Source organism: Convolutriloba macropyga, chromosome 1 (assembly GCF_964194025.1).
Source record: "Convolutriloba macropyga chromosome 1, txConMacr16.3, whole genome shotgun sequence".
NCBI classification, from domain to species: Eukaryota; Metazoa; Xenacoelomorpha; order Acoela; family Convolutidae; genus Convolutriloba; species Convolutriloba macropyga.
The window spans coordinates 8,263,853-8,284,206 of NC_134468.1; the positions used below are offsets into that span (position 1 = coordinate 8,263,853).

At 36.0% G+C, this 20,354-nt stretch overlaps 1 protein-coding gene across 1 annotated transcript in view; it reads right to left on the reverse strand.

The window, feature by feature from the left end:
• Positions 1-20,354, reverse strand: part of LOC142344541 (uncharacterized) — a 55,090-nt gene that overhangs the window by 6,329 nt on the left and 28,407 nt on the right. Inside the window, exons 8-12 of the mRNA XM_075396301.1 lie at positions 14,683-14,843; positions 14,120-14,255; positions 7,782-7,884; positions 5,890-6,054; positions 699-896 (exon numbers count right to left, since the gene is read on the reverse strand). Of these exons, the coding sequence (XP_075252416.1) occupies positions 699-896; positions 5,890-6,054; positions 7,782-7,884; positions 14,120-14,255; positions 14,683-14,843 (763 nt within the window). The remainder of the gene's footprint in view (positions 1-698; positions 897-5,889; positions 6,055-7,781; positions 7,885-14,119; positions 14,256-14,682; positions 14,844-20,354) is intronic.

Genomic DNA, 20,354 nt, shown 5'->3' on the forward strand with positions numbered 1-20,354 from the left:
TTGTCGTGACACTCGACCTATTTCAAATTCCGAAGGTAATCATCACTATTCGCATCGGACTTTCCACCGTTACTCTTCCTTTTTCACGAAAAAAACTGCAACTCAAAACAGTCAGAAATATTTTAATTGCGGATAAAAGGGAAGCGCATAAATAATGTTTGTTTGGATAAATGGCGTAGGCTGTTAAATGAATCATAAGAGGTGGAAAAAAAGTCAATAATCGTAAGCTACCAGACCAACCTTTCAAAGCTGACCCCCCCCCCCCCCCCATAACCAGATCATGTTCTTAAAGGGGGCTCTCTTTAAACAGACAAATGTCGCAAGAATTGCTCTCGAACGACAGGCGAGTGGAAAAACATTTAACCCCACCGGTATTCGTACAATTGACCTCCCGCTTCATAACCCACTCCCTACCGTGCTATTTGTCCCTTAGTTTTCCTATGCTGCAACCGAGTTTATATTAGCAACAAGCTTTACTTCGGAGCACTACAGATCACTCAAAAATGATAAGGACAGCGTGAAAAAGTCACTTGAGAAGTCAAAGAATGCTCTAGAAGAAAAGCGCAAAATGGTCAAGCAAAAAATTTGCATAAAAAAGACCAACACTTTTACAGTAATTGCTATGAACTTCGTTCAAGAGCAACTAATAACAACATAAGACTAAATCTAGAGAACGAATAATAGTGTATAAGACTTGCTTGCGGTATGAGTGGCTCTGCGAGATCGGCGCCGTCTCCGTGTTCCAGTGGTGCCAGTAGTCTCTGGGATGGTATCCAGAACTCTCTCTGATTGAGTTCCACTCACTCGTCTGCGCCTCCTCCTCTTTCGTCGTTTGTACCTCTCAACTCCGCCCTCCTCCTCCTCGGGTTCCTCCTCTCCGCCCACTGCTGCCCAGCCTAAACAAGTCTTGTTATAGTTATAGCGATCTCTTCTAGATGTTTATATATAAAAGAAAAGATAAGTGGCGATTAGACATTGAAAACTGTCTTTGATCAGTACCTTTTAACCTTACTTTGTTTATTGACTTCACTGAACTAACCACTGAAGGCGACATTTTTCTTGCTTTTTTGCTTTAGATTCCATGCCAAACATCACTTATTGCTCCTAGGAAGTTAATTAATTAGGCCTCCAATTAAGAATAGAATTTATACTTTTATCTGGCTTAACAATCTTGATGTATTTTTTAAACCCTAAACGTAATTCAAGGTAAAGTTAAGGTAAATATAATTTAATTTTACAGTAACATGAGTTTACCTTAACTCCCTTAAAGAAAAATTAGACGAACTTTATTTAGAATGACGTTGACACCAAACCAATTCATTAGTGAAATAATACTACAATTATGTCGCAAATATCTTATTACCCAAAGAAACGGGACTTGATACACCCTGCCATGTCATGCAAGATCTTGATAAACTTTGCAAAACCTGAGACATCTTGCCAAGATCTTGATAGACAAATATTTCTTGGAACACCTTGATAAGACCTGGACAAGATCTTATCAAGATATGTCAAGAAATTTTCTTGGCGTAACTTGATAAGATCTTGATAATTCTTGACACATAGAAAATTTTGTTTGTAAACAACCTGGAGTGAGGTGGTGGAAACGGGAATCCAGACAAAAATTGGCCATAACCAGACAATCCAGACAAACACTTAATCATGTGTCAAAGTAGTGAGAATTAGCGCGATGCAACGCGTTTATGTCTCAACTTTGTAACGATATGCAACTATGACTTAGCAATACGATGATTCGACGTAACCCAAAATACGCGATTACGATACGCGCAAATTTAACCCAAGAAACGCGATTATGATCTAACAGGAAAAACATAAACATAGGCGCAAATCTCGCATAGTCCCACAAAATCGAAACATAACCGATATCTGTGCAGTTGAAAAATCTTTGCAAATTCTTGATAATTCTTGCTTAATTTTATGATTTCCTGCTACATCTTGTTTTTGGGAGCTATAGAATTGTTAATACTTGATATATCTTGCCATGTCATGGTTAATCTTTCTTGGAAATCTTGCAAAATCTTGTTTTTTGACAGCCATGCAAAGAACTTGTTAGATCGTACATATCTTGATGTTTTTCCTGGTAAGTACCGTGACAAGATCTTTGCAAGATTTACCAAGATTTGGTATGTTTCTTATCAAGCTGTTCCAAGTTTCAGTTCACTGGGTAATCAGACTATGCTAAAATCGGCCTCTTAGCAGCACAGTTACCCTTACAAAACTATACCCCCTTTATGATATACTTAGGGTAATGGGACTGGGGTATGAACGTTCTACCCACTAAACTGGATTATACTCTGGGAGATATTCTCAAACATAGCCGGCAGATTGCCGGAATAGCTGCGAAAGAAGACATGCGTGCCATATTATAGAGATAGAAACAGATACAGATCTAAAATGAAAAAAAAAATCGACGCCGCACAAAAAACTAGGTCAAAAAACATTCAGCGATAAATCAATAAAGCTTGTTAAAATTGATTTCGCAGAAACCTCTTATTGGGGACCTTTACTGCACATATGAGTTCCTTTGACCTTAAACAAATTCAAATTAAACTTAAGTTTTAAAGTGCAAAAGTCTTTTTATTGAGTGAGGTAAGTCACGTATGATCAAAATCTAATCACGAAAATTACCTAAAAACTTTTGGTAAAGCGAATAAGAAATGACGTCACGCGCGCAAATGCCGTTAGTGAGAGGAAGAAGTTATTCAGAAAATTTGACTTTTTCAGCTTTGCTGTGTGAACAAATGTAAAACGAAAAAAGAGCGTCAGACGACGAAACAAAAAAACATAGCCGGAAGAATTCCGGAAGCAACTCGAAGCATCAAAACTTCACAAACAAAACCGTAATTGCAGCGGAAGCCACAACTTTTTGTATAAAATTAGTAAACTCACTACCTCTCCAGGTTTGCTCTAAAAATTGGTGAAACTTAAACCACTGTCACCAAGAGAAACAAAATACAGCAAAATTTTATATCATTGAAAACGTTTGGTAACGTTAAAAAACCGAAATAATTAAAGTGGTCAAGAAAGTGATAGACTGAAAAAGCTGACAAGGCTGTCAACTGCTCTCAAATAATTCATGATTTTAATCTGAAAAAGATCGCGAAAGCAAACGGCAGATAAAAATCTAAGTTAAATAAAACTAAGTAAAATCTTTTCAAAAAAGAAAGCTCAAATTTAGGAATCAGAAAACAACTATAAATACACTTCTAATCACTGCGATTAAGACAAAAAACAAAACACACTTGTTCCTTGTTGTACAAATGCTAAACAACATGATTTCATTCTAATTCAAAAATTAAATTGATCATAGAAAAGACATAAGCAGCAGAAGAATATTCAAAGGCAAAAAATATTTTGATTTAATACCAAGGCCGGAACAAAGTTGCAGTAAATAGTCTTATGTAGAAATTGCTGAAAAGGCTTGCTGTCAGACTCTCAGTACTGCCTTATGTTGAATGCAATCAAATGCAGACCAAAGAAATGACGAAAATCTAAAAAGCATTTTCTGACCAAAATCATTCATTTTCAACAACTGAAAAAATCAATATACCGAAAATAAATGTAGGTGCCATGACAAAGATAGAAAGATAATAACTAGAATGTGAAGAATATGGGCACAATGTAAGGAACACCGTAACAAAAACATATTCTTGATTTCTAAATCAATAAAAAATTCAAGAAAAACGAATACATTTCATTGTTCAGCTTTCAAGACATATAAAAGATAACTAATCATCCAATACAAAGATTTATTCTCCTGAGGAGAACAAAAAATAGGAAAAAGCAGAACTCAAAAATACGAAAAATTGAAGCATTTTGCAACAAAATGGTCAAAACACTTTTAAGCCAGCATTTATGAAAAAGTTTTAAATGTTTTTCAAAAACCTAACGCCAAAAAAATGATTGAATTTTTATTGAAAGGAAATTAAAGTCCCTCATGTTGCACAAAATGACAATTTCTAGCAATTACAACCAAAAAAAAACAAACAAAAAAACTGACGAAAGTCGGAAAAAATTACCAAAATCGGATTAGCATATGTAAATTTTATAAAACAAAATTACAACGAGGTAGAAAGAGGCGTTGAGTATATGAATTATCAAAGAGAAGTTGCGATATTAATTCATTTTTGATAAAAAAAAGACTGTTAAAAGATCCAAAAACGAAGAAATTAATAGAAAAAAAGCCAAGAATTAACTAAAAAATCAAGAAATATGTGCCAATTTTCAATTTGGAACGCATTTTCAGGCTCTGCGGTATCACACAACACTGTGGTATCAATTTCATAGGTTGACATTTCAATATAGTATCGAATAAACTTTATTTCTATATGAAACCAAATTAAAAGCAAAAAAATTGGGCCATTTAGTCCAAAAAACGGCTAAAAACGGTTATCTATATGTGCCATTCAGTCAAAAACTACTTTTCAAAGTCAAAAAGCCATTAACTAAACGAAGCGCATGATAAAAAAATTTCTCTCGCTTAGCGAAAATCTGTTCACCGAGACAGTTGTTCTCAGTTCCGCTTTTAGGTCAAAATGCCGCGCGAACAAATATGCTTCCTGTAAAAAAAAACATAGCCGGAAGAATTACGGAAGCGACTCGAAGCGTAAAAACGTGACAAAAACCCTAATTGCAGCTGAAACCATTACCTTTTTTAATAAACCATAAAATTATAACCCCCCCGGTCTGATCTAAAAATTGGTGAAATTTAAACCACTGTCACCAAGAGAAACAAAATGCCGCGAAATATTTATTAATGAAAACGTTTGGTAAGGATAAGTGCAAAATAATTAGGATAGTCAAAACACTGATAGTCTCAAACAGCTGACAGCGCTATCAACTGCCCTCAATTAAATCATGATGCTAATCTTAAAAAGATCGCTAAAGCAAACGACAGATAATAATAACAAACTAAATTAAATTTTTCAAAAAATAATGCTCAAAGTTAAGAATCAGAAAACTACTACAGTTAGATTTCTCATCACTGCAATTAAGACAAAAACAATATATACGTTTTTCTTCTTGTATATATGCTAGACAACATGATTTCAAACTAATTGAAAAATTAAAATAATCATAGAAAAGCAACCGAGTAATATTTAAAGGCAAAAAATGTTTAAGAACAATACCACGGTCGGAAAAATACAAAAAAAGTAATAAGTAGCAATTCTGGAAAAGGCTTTCTAGTAAACTCTTAGTACTGCCTTATGTTGAATGAAATCAATTGCAACCCAAAGAAATGACGAAAATCTAAGAAAAAGCCGAAATCATTCAATTTGTCAATAACTGAAAAAATCAATAAACAAGTATAAATGTAGGTGACAGGACAGAGCTAGAATGATACAAGCTAGAATGTGAACAATATGGACACAATGTAAGGAACACCGTAACAAAGACTAATTCTTGATTTTGAAAGTTCAAATCTAAATTTTGAAAGTTTAAAAATCAAATTTAAAAAAAACAAGAAAAACTAACACCATTTCATTTTTCAGCATTCGAGACTTAGAAAATACAACGATATATCCAAGACAAAAATCTATCCTCCTGAACAGATCAAAAAAAAGAAAAAGCAGAAATCAAACATGCGAAACATTGAAACATTTTGCAGAAAAGGTCAAAAAAATTTTAGGACTGCATATATAAAAAAAATTTAACTGTTTTTCAAAAACTTAACGCTGAAAAATTATTGACGTTTCCGGTAAAAAATAAAAAAACCTTAAGAAAACCAATACTCCTCTTCGAGTCGTAAAAAAAACCAAGAGCACCGCAATATAGGTACGCTCAGCTTACAGCTTCGCAGCTATAAAAACTAAACTGATCTGACGATGATTATGGAAAAACCAAAACGTGGCTAAAAATGCGGCAAACTTTTGTTGGTCAAGTGAAATAGGTTTTGCTTTCCTGGAGACAAGCTGCGGAAGTGCTCCCCGTCTGACGGTGGTTGGTCATCTTCGCCTGTTTTCCCAATCTGGTTTGGGTCAATTTGTTCATTGATTGCATCAGCTTGTGTTCCACCATACACTTCTAAGTCGTCTGAAAATATTCGATCAACAAACTCATTTCGATAAAATGGCGCCGAAGTGTTTATTACACTCGAATTTTCTCGATTTTATCAATAATCGCAATTATCAATTATTGATCAGATTTGTGAGTTAACCACTAATAAAGGTAGAACTTGCCCTTTTCGCTGTTAAAGGTTTCAAGATTTCGTGGTAAGTGCTGTGAAAATGATGAAATTGGACAAGATCGAAGCTAAATTACAGAGAATTTTTTTGGCACATATCTTAAATAAAATTCACCGCATTCCTTGCCGCTCATCATATGTTTGCTAAAACAACGACAGCAAAAATTTTTTTCTGTCATTTTTTAAATCGAGTTTAGTGAAAAGCTGCCAGTTAATCGTAGCTTAATTTATCACTAAATATCAGAGAATAGATCGATAGGTTTGAAAAGATTGCAGATAGAATTTTTAAGAATTGTCTGTGACGCTACATACCAGCAAAATCACCCTCAAGCTCTTCTAAAACAAATAATTCATTTTTTTTCGACAACTTTTCATCACAGTTTTTGCGCTGAAATCAGCGCTGATTTTAGTAAGAATTGAAGTTCGTCACTTCATTCACGACAGTTTCTCATAATTAACCATAATCTTCACTAACTTTTGGAACCCGATATTTAATCAAAATGGGCCAAACAAGAGTAGTTTAGGCTTGTACGACTTTGATTTTGAAATTCGATCTCAACCGGCGGCCTATATTCAGAGACAGATTCAATCACTCGAAATTTGAATCGGGGATTGATTAATTGTTTACAAGATAGCTAGAATAATTGTCTGGACACGAGAGGGGCCCAGTTAGCACTCATTTAAGACTGGAGATGGGTGTGAGCATACCGCATTTTTGCTTCAGACGGTATTCTCAGAGGTTACTTCCCGGAAAATTTGTATGATTCCCATTTCTCTCAATTATACTTTATTCTAATTCCCATTGGAAGATTAAATGGAGCTAAACTTGGAATATATAGATGTAGGCGGCGCCAATGCCAGTCCAGACCAGATGGTCATCTTGAATACGATTTCATCATTCGACTTCAACGAGGGAAGTTTCAGATGATTTTCAGGCTTTTCTTTAGACTCGACTCCGAGTGCACTTCAAGGGGCAAAATCTCAGAGGTCAGAGGTCACTTTCTGGACTATGCACTTAATGCATGGTTTCTAAATATTCACCTGTGCAGACTGCTAGTACACAACAATGTTTAATGGTTTTGAAGTTAAGAGAAAGGGACATCAATTTTAGTCAATGGTTATGGTAGGTAATCTAAAAAAAACACGTTAATTCTCCAGAAATTACATACAACTGGGGACGTGTAATAAAAAAAACGTGCAAAACAAACACAGAGTTTAGATTCACAAGCTTTTATCTGGTTTAAAAACATATGGGTAGCATGATTTCAACAAAAAAAACGTTTTGGTCAAAAAATTGTGGTCATAGGTCTATAATAAACTGTATAAAAGTTCTGGGTCGAACGGTCTGAGTAAGATGCTGTCAAGTCTGATCTCAAGCTAAAATCTGGACAATGGTGAGATGAGAAGTCGGTAAGATGATCTGGAAAGATGATATAAAACTTTCATATATAACGAAGATGTACTAGTCCTACCAATTTAATAGGACTTTTTGATTGTATGAGGTCAATCTCCATAATATAAATTTTCTACTATGAATTTTTTTGCCCAACAGGGCCAGCTTAGGGTTGTCACTTGCCTCCTCTGTAGAGAAATCCGAGCTGATTCTGTTTATCTGAAGAGGGCTGTTTGTGCTTTGTGAGAAACTGGAGAACCAACTGGTACAGAAAGCGGTATTGATGCTGAAACAATTAGTAGATGTCAGTGCTGATAATAGCAAAAAGGTAAAAAAAGTTTGACAATCGCTGGAAATGTTATAAAAAAACGTGAGTTGCATTGCGGTTATGTTGTCGAAAAACGGAGACACCCACAAACACACACACGAGCACATACACACACACTCACTCGCACACACACATAAACACATACAAACACGTGCAGCCACCCAAAAAAAGCAGAAACTGGTAAAATAATGTTTAGAGTTTTTAAGTATTAGTTATAGTTACTACCAATCGACCTCAATTTTGAATTACCAAAATTCGTTTTCTAGCAACTTTTGTTGAAAAATTTTGGAGAAAACTGTTTGAAAAAACGTAAATGTCAAATCGTGAGAAGCCCTAAATAACAACACAAAAAGAAAAAAATCGGACTCAAAAGCGCAAAATTGGGTATTGACTTATCAGAAAAAATAACTATTAATCATGGTGTTCCACAAGGAACTGTGTTAGGACCTTTTATTTTTCTGTTATATGTCTACGATTTTTCTGAAAAACCTGAAGGTGAAGCAGATGTTGTTCAATATGCGGATGACACTAGTATTATATGCAAACTTAAGTGTAATAAAATTATTCTACAAAAAATTGAACAAAATATAAGAACAAACAGACAAATAACTGACAGAAAATCAACTCACTTTTAATGCCGATAAAACAGAGATGTTGTTATTCTTTACAAACCATACTAATTCTCACCCAGAATTTAACATTAAGGTAAAGTTATCCAACCAGCTCAAGCTTGTTGTTATCTGGGAGTACAAATTGATTCAAACTTAACCTCAGAAAATCACCTGAACCACAGTTTTAAGTGAAATGGCCGATGCAATTCGTTCTTTGTATATTGTGAGAAATCAAAGTCCTTTGAAAGTAGGAACTGATGTTTTCAAATCAGTTGTACTCTCTCATCTTTCTTTCAGTGGAGTATTCCTTCATACTATTACAGTGAATCACATAAACCGCATATACAGGCAAATTAACTGGGGAAAAAAACTTGTTAATATCGACAAAAATTTGGCCACTCCATTAATCTTCTCATTAAAGATCGTATCCTGCCAGCCGAACTGTTTATCTCAAAAGTTAGCCTAATAATGCTACAAACAGATATAAGACACTGAAAGACATCTGAAAATTTTAAAATGTTTACTAGTCGCCATAACGCTAGAAAGAACAAATGAACAAATCAAATTATCATAAAAAAGGGAACCAAAACGATGTAGAGTGACAATTCTTTGATCTTGAAAAGCGTTCAAAAATGGAACAAATTGCCTATTCCATTAAGATCTTTTAACTGTAAAACTTGCTTTAAAAATGTTTTTACCAAGTTTTTTGCTCGATCGGCACAAAAAAGTATCAGTTAATAGACAAATAGGAGCCCGCAAATCCTATTTTTACCAATGAGAACAAACAGCCACATTTTCAAGCATTAAAAACCAAATCAAAAATTGGCCATTTGAAGCTTTTGTTTGAGGTCTTAGGGAGGATAGCTTTATGGGATGCATGATGACGGGGGGAGCAGACAATTAAAATAAATGCTGACTGTGTGGGATGGTGAGAGTGAAGGGTAGTGAGGATTGGAACATAAGAAGATTTGTGCGGAGGGAAGTGGTACAAATGTTGAAACCATTCCACTACCACTAGAAACTATGCAGTAACATAAAATAGAACCCTAGAGGAGGTTTTTTGACACCTAGAGCTGAAAAAACTCAAAAAGTGACAAACATTTTCAAAAAGCTTGAAAAAAATGTGAAAAGTAATATAAAATTAAGTGTTTTTAGCTATCGGTTGCTCGAACGGAACTGGGGGGGGGGGTTGGGGTGCACGGTTCACTGGGGGCTGATGGGGAGGAAGGGGGCAACAGTTGGGTGGGGGCAATAGTGGGGGATCAAGAGTGGGGGTGGGTTGTCTTCAATTTCTAAGAACGGCCCTTCACACCATAAGTTTAAGTCTCGAAAACAGTTTGAGCTAAAACAGAGCTGAAAGGCTGTAAGAGAACTTAATGACCGCTGGGCGCTACCTCTTTATCTCGTTTATGAGGACGGAAAGTCAAAAGTGTCAGACGAAAAATCGGTCAAGCGAAAAATCGCATTAAAAAAACCGACAGAACTAATAAAATTGCTACAAACTTCGTTTGAGAGCAGTTAAAAAGTGAGAGTTTCAAGGGGGGGGGGGTAGTTGTTTCGTGAAACAGGAAGTACTATATGGTTGAAACGTCTCAGATCAACATGTTCTCCTTGTATTTTAACAGAAGATAATAGCCACTACACACCAAACGCAAGTCAAATACTCTTCTAATTAATGCCCAAAACTCCAACATAGAAATCAACATTTAAAAAAAGAGTCAGTTCAAGTTGAAAACAAACTTGTTGCAGCTGGAACATACCTGACAGATAACTTGAAACACAGCAATGAGTCGTGCAATATACAATCTAAAGTTAACTAGATTGAAAAATTGAAAGAAGTATTGTTAAAATATTTCGAAACTCAAATGCCTGAGACCCATAGAATGATTGTACAGATGCAATTATAGACACGAGGGATCAATTCTGAAGAATATACGGGGATGCATTGGACTGGTTTTCAAAACAGTAGGTGAATAGAATGGGGTACAGGTAGGTTGTGTACTTTTGGGGTACTAGGGAGAGCGTGGCTTTAAGGGTCAACGGTGACATTATGTTGTCATAAGGATAAATTTAAATTCACTTGAATTCTCATTCAATATTGAAAGAGAAAGCTGTCGTTGTTCAAGTCATAAAAAACTTTGCTTCAAATAAAAAACTGAGAAATGCCATTATTGTTCTTCGATTCGTAAAAATTTGTTTAAAACAAACGCTCTTGGAGTCGTAAAAATTTTAACAGGAGTGAAAAATTGGCAGAAAGTTTTGGTGAGAAATTGAAATAATATTTGTGTTTTTTAGAGTGTTTTATCATCGCCGCAGCTTAGTCTTGATTATTTTACTATTACCCAGTATTACTCCGTATTCCAGTTTTGTTCCGTATCCGTGCTTTTCTATCATACATTTTTTTCAACTTGCAGGCACACATATACTCTGAACCTCATCGGCATTTGAATTTGCAAAAAGAATTTGATATTTATGTAGCCATTAATTTGGATGAGGATTGGAACATAAGAAGATTTGTGTGAAGGGGATGGGCACAGACGTTTGGAGGCAAAAATTACACTAAACAGAATGATCTTTTTCATCTTGTGTCTTTGCAGCAGCTTCGTTGAAACATAAAAACTGAGGACCAGCCGAACTCTAAAAAAGCGGTTGAGCAACTGAATATTAACCAAATTTGACCGAATTATCTTGTTTTCATCGAGGGAAAGTCAGAAATAACTAGCAAGCGGGTTATGTTGGCAAGTGGTATAAAGCCATGCGTGAGAACGTTAAAAAGTGAGAGATGCAAGTGGGGGGGGGGGGGGGTGTTGTTCCGTGAAAGAGGAAGCACTATATGGTCGAAACTCTCAAATCCACCTGTTCTCCTTGTATTTTAACAGAAGATACTAAACACTGTACACCAAACGCAAGTCAAATACTCTAATAAATAATGTAAAAAATTCCAACGCGGAAATCATGATCCTAAAAAGAAGTAACTTCAAGTTGTAAACAAATTTGATGCAGCTTGAAAAAGCCTGGCAAATAATTTGAGACACAGCAATGAGTCCTGCAATATACACTCAATAAGTAACTAAATTCGAAAACTGAAAGAAGTATTGTTAACAAAATTCCAAATTTCAAATGCCTGAGACCCTTAGAAATATTGTACAGGTGCAATTATATATACGGGGGATTGTTTTTGGACAATATATACGGGGATGCAGTGGAAATGTTTTCAGAGCACTAGGAGGATATCCACCTTCAATGTTAACAACATTTTCTAATTAAAACTTTCGATATTAACATATTGTTGGATTCCATTGTTGGAAAACGTAAGTCAACGTCCGAAAACAAAATTCAATGTTGAAAGAGAAATCAGTCGAAGTCCAAGTCACAAACAACTTTGCTTTTTATACAAAAAACTGAGGAAAGCCATTATTCTTCTTGGATTCGTAAAAACCTGTTTAAAACAAACGCTCTTGGAGTCGTAAAAAAATAACAGGACTAAATTGATTGGTAAAAAGTTTGTTTGAGAGAAACTGAAAATAATGTTTGAGTTTTTTAGAGGGTTTTATCATCGCCACAGCTTAGGCTTGATTCTTTTAATATTAACCAATATTACTCCGTATTCCAGTATTACTCTGTATCCATGCTTTTCTATCATGCAATGTTTTCAACTTTCAGAAACACATCTATTTTGGACCTCATTAGCAATTGAATTTGCAGAAAGAATTTTATATTTATGTACCCATTAGTTCATTAATTTTCTCAGTTTATGACACGAGTTACTTTGTTGGTAACGGTCTAATAAAGCAACCTGCTCTTTTTCTAACCGATAGAATATAATGGTTATTTGTCTTTTTATCAATTTGTAACTAGGCAACGAAAATTAAAATCTTGCGTTGTAAATTGCTTCTTCCCTTTTTGAATAAAAAAGATTTGCATTCAACTTATTATAAAATGTATATTAGACTAATGCTTTTTGACCTGTATAGTTATAATTTGATTTCAACAAGCAGAACTTTTTTTGTGCCTAATTAAATTATGTGCCAGTTTTTGCTTGCTTTAATATAGCAGCCGGACAAGCAGAACGGTTCACGGATAATGACAATTAATGTCATTTGTCCTATGAGTCTGCCCATTTTTGAACAAATCATATAACAGCCTGCATTATTGGACAGTTGAATATATCAGCAGCAGCACTATTGTATTGTTACATGTTTTTATTCAATGTTATAACGTAAATACACCTGCTAACCGACCCGCGAGATCGTGAACACAACTACTAAGTTACCCGGGAGATTGTGAATACACCTGCTAAGTGACCTGGAAGTTCGCAAATATAACTAATCTGGTTATGCAAATGCATGCTCCACGTTGCACCCGAAAGGGAACTCGAACGCACCCCAAACGCACTCCAACTGCTCCGTGTCAGTATCGAGTATCAGTATCAGCAGTAGTATGCCGCGTGTATGTAGCTGTTACCTGGTAACGTGTCTTTACAAAATGGATGCATTTCGCATGTTTTTCTTACATGCTCAGGCAGTTTCATCATTTTCGAAAATATCACGGTACTGTTTTTGCTATGAAATTACTTTGAACAGTCTGAATAAATGTTTTTTTTCTGGACATCATGACCTACATTTTTGATGTAAATAGTCTGTTTCAGTACTGGTTTTACAAGTTAAAATGGAAATACGCAAGTTCAAAACTGAAACACTCTGGGTGGTCAACCCGGGTATTGACTAGTTTTTCTCATGGTAATGTTGTATTAACCGATACAAAAATCACACAATCTGTAAATTAACTCAGATTATCTCAGTACTCTGCTTTTTGTACGATGGGTTTACTTTTGTGTGCCGCAGAACTCTAATTATTTTCACCAGTTGTTTTTTGTATTGTCATTGAATTAGCCAAACTTTTACACGCTATTGGTTTTTATTTGTTTCCGAAATTGATATTCCCGGGTCGAGGTTTTAGGGTAATTTTTCGTAAGAAATGCGGTGAATGCGGTGAATTTTCGTAAGAAATGCGGTGATTGCGGTGAAAGCGGTGAAAATAAATATTTCACCGCATTTCACCGCATTTCTTACAAAAATTCACCGCAAAATTCACCGCATTTCTTACAAAAATTCACCGGATCAACGTTTGTGGCAAAATAATTTAAGAAATGCGGTGAAAGCGGTGAATGCGGTGAAAAAAAATAATTCACCACATTTCACCGCATTTCTTACAAAAATTCACCGCGAAATTCACCGCATTTCTTACAAAAAATCTTCGCATATGATTTCCAAAATTTACTTAATCTGATTTAAATTCACAAGAAATTTCGAAGATGTAAGTGAAAGTTGGAGAAGTGGACTAAGCAGAGGAAGGCATGCAGGAGGTCAGAGGTTCGAATCCGTGTGGGGTCAATTCTTTTTTGTAAGAATACTGAGAACGCGGTGAAAATAAATAATTCACCGCGATTCACCGCATTCACCGCAAAAAGATGTAAAAAATACGCGGTGAAAATTATTTTTTTCACCGCATTTCACCGCATTTCTTACAAAAATTCACCGCCAAACCTCGACCCGGGTTGTGGGCTCATATTTGTTGCTTACTATGATAGGGATGACGTCTTTCCTGCACAGTCTCAAGTCAGCCACACACCCCATGACGTCACTATACTCCCTCGAGGCGGCCTCTTGTACCAATCTGTCACTCGCTATGTACAGTCCACACGAACGACTACCATTTCTGTAAAAACATTCCCTTCCCTTGAACAACATTGGTCCCAAAAAAGAATTTCAAAAAACTGTTTTTGACAAATGCTATATTGAAAAATTTGAAAAAAGCTCGGTTTCTTTAGTGGCATCGGATTTCTGCGTAGATGTTGGATATGTTTGGTTTTGAAAAACGCAAGAAATCATTGGAATGTATGTTTGGTTTTAACTTTCAGATATCTGCAATATTTTTGCTCTTAGACGTATAAGAAATTGTCCAGTCGGCTATAATATCTGTACCATTTTATTTGCAGGAACTTTAAACGAACTTCTTGGAAAAAATTTTTGCAAAATATTGTTAGTCTTCATTATTTTAGCTTGTTGGCAAAACTAGGCGAACAAATATTAATTGTTAAATTGTTCCAAAATAAAAATGGAAGAATCAGGTCGAACAAACTAACGGACAGTGTGTCAGTATTTCAGTTGATTGCTTTCCAGGAGGAGGTTTGAATGAGTTTCGAACAAACAACACAAAATCCAACACTTCCCCCACTTTGGACAAATCTCCATTTACAGGAAAATATGGATACTGCAACACTAGCGTCTCTCGCTTCTCCACAGTCTATTATAAAACATACAGGTTCGATTTAAAATATGTCTGGTCAAGGCTCGGACTTTGTGATTGTGAAAATTGCTAAGTCGTGTCCCTTTGGGGGGGGGGGGGGGTTCTTACGTTAACGGAAAAATTCATAGTGGATTATTAAATGTTACTTTTTGTCGGCCGAGTCATTTTTTTTGTTAAGAAGAATTGTCAAATAAATCTCTTCACAAACAGAAATAGGTCGATGCAAATTGTTCTGGGATCATAAATGCATGAACAATTTCCCAGTTACAGAAAGATCGGAAAAATTGAAAAAGTAAAAGGTAAAAAGTTAAATGTTCTATTTCTTCTCGGGCAACCTACGCCCGTTAGGTTCCCGGGTCAACGATCATACAACTTTCTTTGATTTCGTACTAGGTTATATATGATTCTTAGTAATCATTCTAGGTCATATATGATTTGTATGAATTCTTGGTTGTCATACAAGGACCATGTATGATTTCCTAGAAATCATACAAGGATCATACAAAAAATTCAAAGACTTAAAACTGTATAATTTTGATTTTCCATTGAAGTTGAAAAAATTTCTTGGATTTCATACAAGGTCATATATGACACATAATACATTGACAGGTGCCACAAATTCTCGTATAATGTAGTCAGAGGACTTATTAAACTATTATATCGCATTTGCAATCCACATTTGATGCTTTGTGTGCGCTAAAGAATAACTTTGTGGTTTAAACGTATTCAGAAAACGAATTTGACACGATATCCAATTTTTTTTCTTGATTAAATTTTTATTATAAATGAGCATTTATATGTCTAAACTGGCTTTAGAGTATGTCAAAAATTTTGTTATTTGTTTGGACTTACTCCTTTATTTTGTGCTCAACTTACTCCTTTATTTTGTGCTCAACTCAGTCTCAAAGAGTCAGAGCCTCTTTGAGGCTGAGTTTTAAAATGAGCCAAATTGAAAGGCTTTTATCTGAAGCCAGAATGACGGCAGAAGAATCAACGCAAGACGAAAGCGATTTTACTGAAGTAAGGAATAAAAGAAAACGCTTCAGAAAAGTGCCAACTCCCATCAAAACGTAAGACCAATGATTGTTTCAATTGACCCAAGACCATCACAAATTCAGTTTGCAAAAGCAATCAGGTCGAAGTTTCCAGCCGTCAAGATCAAGCAAATAAGAGAACTGAGGAACAATACCGACTTCTTTATTCAGCCAGAGGACCTCACTTCAAGAGAATGCTTGATGCTGTCACTAAACCTAAATCAGGCCTTTCCAAATGCCAAAGTGAACGTCAGGAATACACTTCCCAAGCCTAAAACTAAACCAAGTTTCGTCATTGTAAATGTTCACCACAGCATTACTGAAGATGAGGTAAAGGAAGAACTTTTAAATAACAACGCAATGAACGTCACCAAAGTTTCACGAATAACAAGTCGAGCAACGGGCCAGCCAACAAAATTAATACGCGTGATCACGGAATCCAACAATCAAGTCAACGCAGCTCAAAAACATGGCGTCAAAATAGGCTGGCAGCTATACCGATGTGAAGCAAGCCGCGAACCACCACATGTTATGCAATGTTTCAAATGCCAGAAATTTGGCCACTCAGCAAGGGATTGCACTAATGCAATTCGATGTCTTCGCTGCTCGCAAGATCATAGTGTAAAAGAATGCAATGTTGCAAAAGAAAATGCCAAATGCTCATGCTACAGTTTATCGAGGCTGTCCAGCATATCAGCATAAGTTAGCAGAGGCCTCACAAAAGATAAATGAGAACAAATTCTCAGCCGTAACTAATAAACAGAGCTCTCAAGCAAAGACCGACCTAACGCCATCAACTGAAAAAATTGCTGTTCTAGTAGCTAAAGTCCTGAGCAAGATACGAACAGTTCTTAACACTATGTCCTACAGTGACATAATAAATATTGTCTCTAACAGCGCCTCACGTATCTTCAATGAAAAAATTGATGGCCAGAGAATACATGACAGCATAAAAAGCACAAATACAACTCCTGTTATTTCAATTCAAACAAACAATTTACCAAACAGCCAAAACTTTTCGCAAAATGGATAAGCTCAAGATTTTGCAATGGAACTGTCGCGGACTAAACAACAAAATAAGTGATCTGATTTTGTTTTCAACAGAAGAAGAAATAGATGTAATTTGTGTAAATGAAGTTAAGAACTGGAAAAAAACAACCTCCCTCAACAACTACATTGTTGCATCGGAAACCTTCAACAACGGTCATCATGGCTCTGCTATCTTAGTGAAGAACAGCATTGTTATCAAAAGAATAGAACCAGTAGAAAAAGAAACTGATAGCAATGGAAGAACACTAGAAATACTTAAAATTTGCCTTAAGTTGCCCTCTTTCGATAATTTTTGGATAATAACTGTTTACAATTCCCCTGGAAAGCTACTCTCGACCGATAAAATATTTTCAGGAAAGTTGAAAAATGTCTTCATATGTGGCGACTTCAATGCTCCCCACCATGAACTAAACTGCTCCTACGATTCTGAAAATGGGGAAAAACTCCTATATATTATTGACGAGGGCACTTTTAAACTGCTGAACAACGGTTATCACACCTATCAGTCGTTTGATGGAAAATGCAAAAATATGTTAGATCTGCACTTTTGCGATAATTCACTTTTTGCGCATTTTAACAACTTTCAAGTATCAGAAGATTTAGGCAGCGATCACAAAGTTACAATTACGACCCTGAACCTGAGAAAGGGTGAAGTTTTTCAACTAAACTCAAAAATCAACTACAGAAAGTTTAGAGAACATGCAAGAAAATTACACAGATCATCAAATCTCTGGCCTGTGAAGTATCCAAAAAAGAATGAATTAAATAAATTTAGCACCAGTTTAATTGAGTTAATACACAAATCTCTGGAAGACTCCTGCATTAAAAAGAAAGAGCTCCCCTACAGTGTTGAGACGCAAAAACTGATTAAAATGAGGAGAAAAAGGCGAAGAGAGCTCAAAATAGCAGTTGGCGATCACTATACCTCTTTAAGAACGGAGATAAATTACCTACAGAAAGAAATTAAACGATCAATGATGCGATCAGAAGACCGAAAAAGAGCAAAGGTCTTGGAAAGTGCATGTGATAAGGGTAGCAAAGGCTTCTGGAAAGCAATAAAAGAACTAACTAATAAAAACGAGCCCAAACAAAAAACAGCAGAATACCCAAAATTATTCTATAAAGATTGTGTGGCGGTCACCGACAAGGAGAAAAGTGAAATGTTTAAACAGCTGCTAAAGGACACAATGAAAAATCACGAAACGGACTCATCAATAATTTCTGAACTCTGCGACAATATTGAAAATGAAACAGAAGCAATAATAAATACAAATGAACATACTGAACAACTGGGCATTGTGGTTACCACAAAAGAATTTGATGAAATCTTGAGAGACGAAAAAAACATGCCCTGGGCCGGACAAAATCTGCTACAAAATCCTTGAAGAATTACCAAAGAATGTTAAAGCCCTTGCCTGTCTCCTCATATCTAGCTCCATAAACAACTCCTTTGTTCCATTTAACTGAAAAGAATCCCAGATAAAAATGATACCAAAACAGACAAAGACCGATCGAAGGCTGAAAACTACCGACCCATTAGTCTTACAAACTGCATAGCCAAAATATGTGAAACTGTTGTAAAAAATATTGTTATGGAATATTGTGAAAGCCAAAATATATTCGGCGAGACTGAGAGTGCTTACAGGAAACACCGCTGCACAACAGACAATCCCATTAAACTCACTCAGCACGTCAGTGAAGCCTTTCAGTGGTCCGAAATGGTTGGTTTCGTTTGCTTGGATGTCGAAAAAGCGTTCGATGCTGTATGACGCCTAGGACTCGTGCACAAATTAAACTCGATAGGGCTAAAGAATTCGGTCATAAGATGGATAAATTCATTCTTTTCGCAAAGGAATGTCTTTGTGAAGATAAACTCCACTGTCAGTGATAGTTTCAGCCCGACAGCTGGAGTACCTCAAGGGAGCGTAATTGCTCCCATTCTCTTTCTCATTTACGTCAGTGGTTTGCCGCAAATAAAAGCCCAGATCTCACAGTTCGCTGACGACTTTGCCCTCTACTATAGGTCACGATCCCCGAAATTAATCGAAAAACATCTCCAATCATCACTGAATAGTCTAATTAATTGGTGCGGCTCATTGAAAATCAAAATTAACCCAAATAAAACTCATTACCTGATCTTTAAAAACCCCTCAAAGAAAGAATCTTCTCTAGAGCTCAACATTAAAAGAATTACCATTCAGAAGACACAATCGATAAAATTCTTGGGTATCATTCTTACTCCAAACCTCAAATGGAATGAACATTGCAAAGATTTAATACGAAGAGCGAACAGCAGGCTATTTCAACTCTGGAAGCTTAGTAACCTAAACGTTAACGAAGAAAGCCTAATTTTGGTTTACAAATCTTGGATCAGACCACTCTTTCTGTACTCAAATGCTTGCTGGCTGGATCAATCGCATGCCCTTATCAATAAAATACAAAACGTTCAAAACCGAGCCCTACGAATTTGCCTTCGAAAACCAAGATGGTATCAGACTCAAAACCTCCACGAAGAGGCAAACATGAAGCCAGTCAGAGAAATGCAGATTGAACTGGCCAACAGGTATATTCAAAGGGCAATCAAAGACAACATACTGTCTGTATCAGAGCTGATATATAAGAAACGACAGTGCCCGCTCAACTCTTGCAAAAGCACTCTTGATCATCTAAATTACTAAATTTCACGGCCGCATACGCAATAGACTAGTGGCTAAGATGACTGCTCAGAACAGTGACCGACTAAACAAAAGGAGGATCAATCCCAGTTTAATCTGGGAAATTCAATGTAAAAGATCTTCATCTTTCAAACAACAGAAATGGGATCAATGACTAAAGAAAAACAAAAACTAAGAGAGGAAAACTAAGGAAACAGGGGAAAAAAACAACAATAAACAGGAAAACAAATCTACAGATAGTGCAAATGAAAAACTGGCAGTCGGATAACCAAAAGTAGCTGTCGAGTGGCACAGTTGCGAAGAGCGCAAAAAAAGGATTAATGATGTAAACACTACTACGGTTCGAGTCCAACTCCAGCAACTTTACATTTATTTTATTGAGGCGTTTCCTCCATCCAATAATCTGCATCAAAATTTTAACGTCTCGAAAAAGAGGAAAGTGGCGCAGTTACCAACAGCGCGTGGATTATCAACGAAAGAATGAACATTTCTTTTCTCCGACCCGGGTTCGAATCCAGCTCAGTTGCCTCCAACTTTCCTTATTATAATTAATTTTTTCCCGCTATATTAACAATATGAAAAACAACAGAACCTTGAGACGTGTTAAATGTATTCGGCCAGCCGCTCGCTTAGTCAATTCGGGGCCAAATACAACTCAGTCTTTGCCATTCTCTGACCATCTCATTCAATTGTCTTCATCTGTTTGGCCAGCCGCTCGCCTATTCAATTCGGGGCTGAACAGATCACAG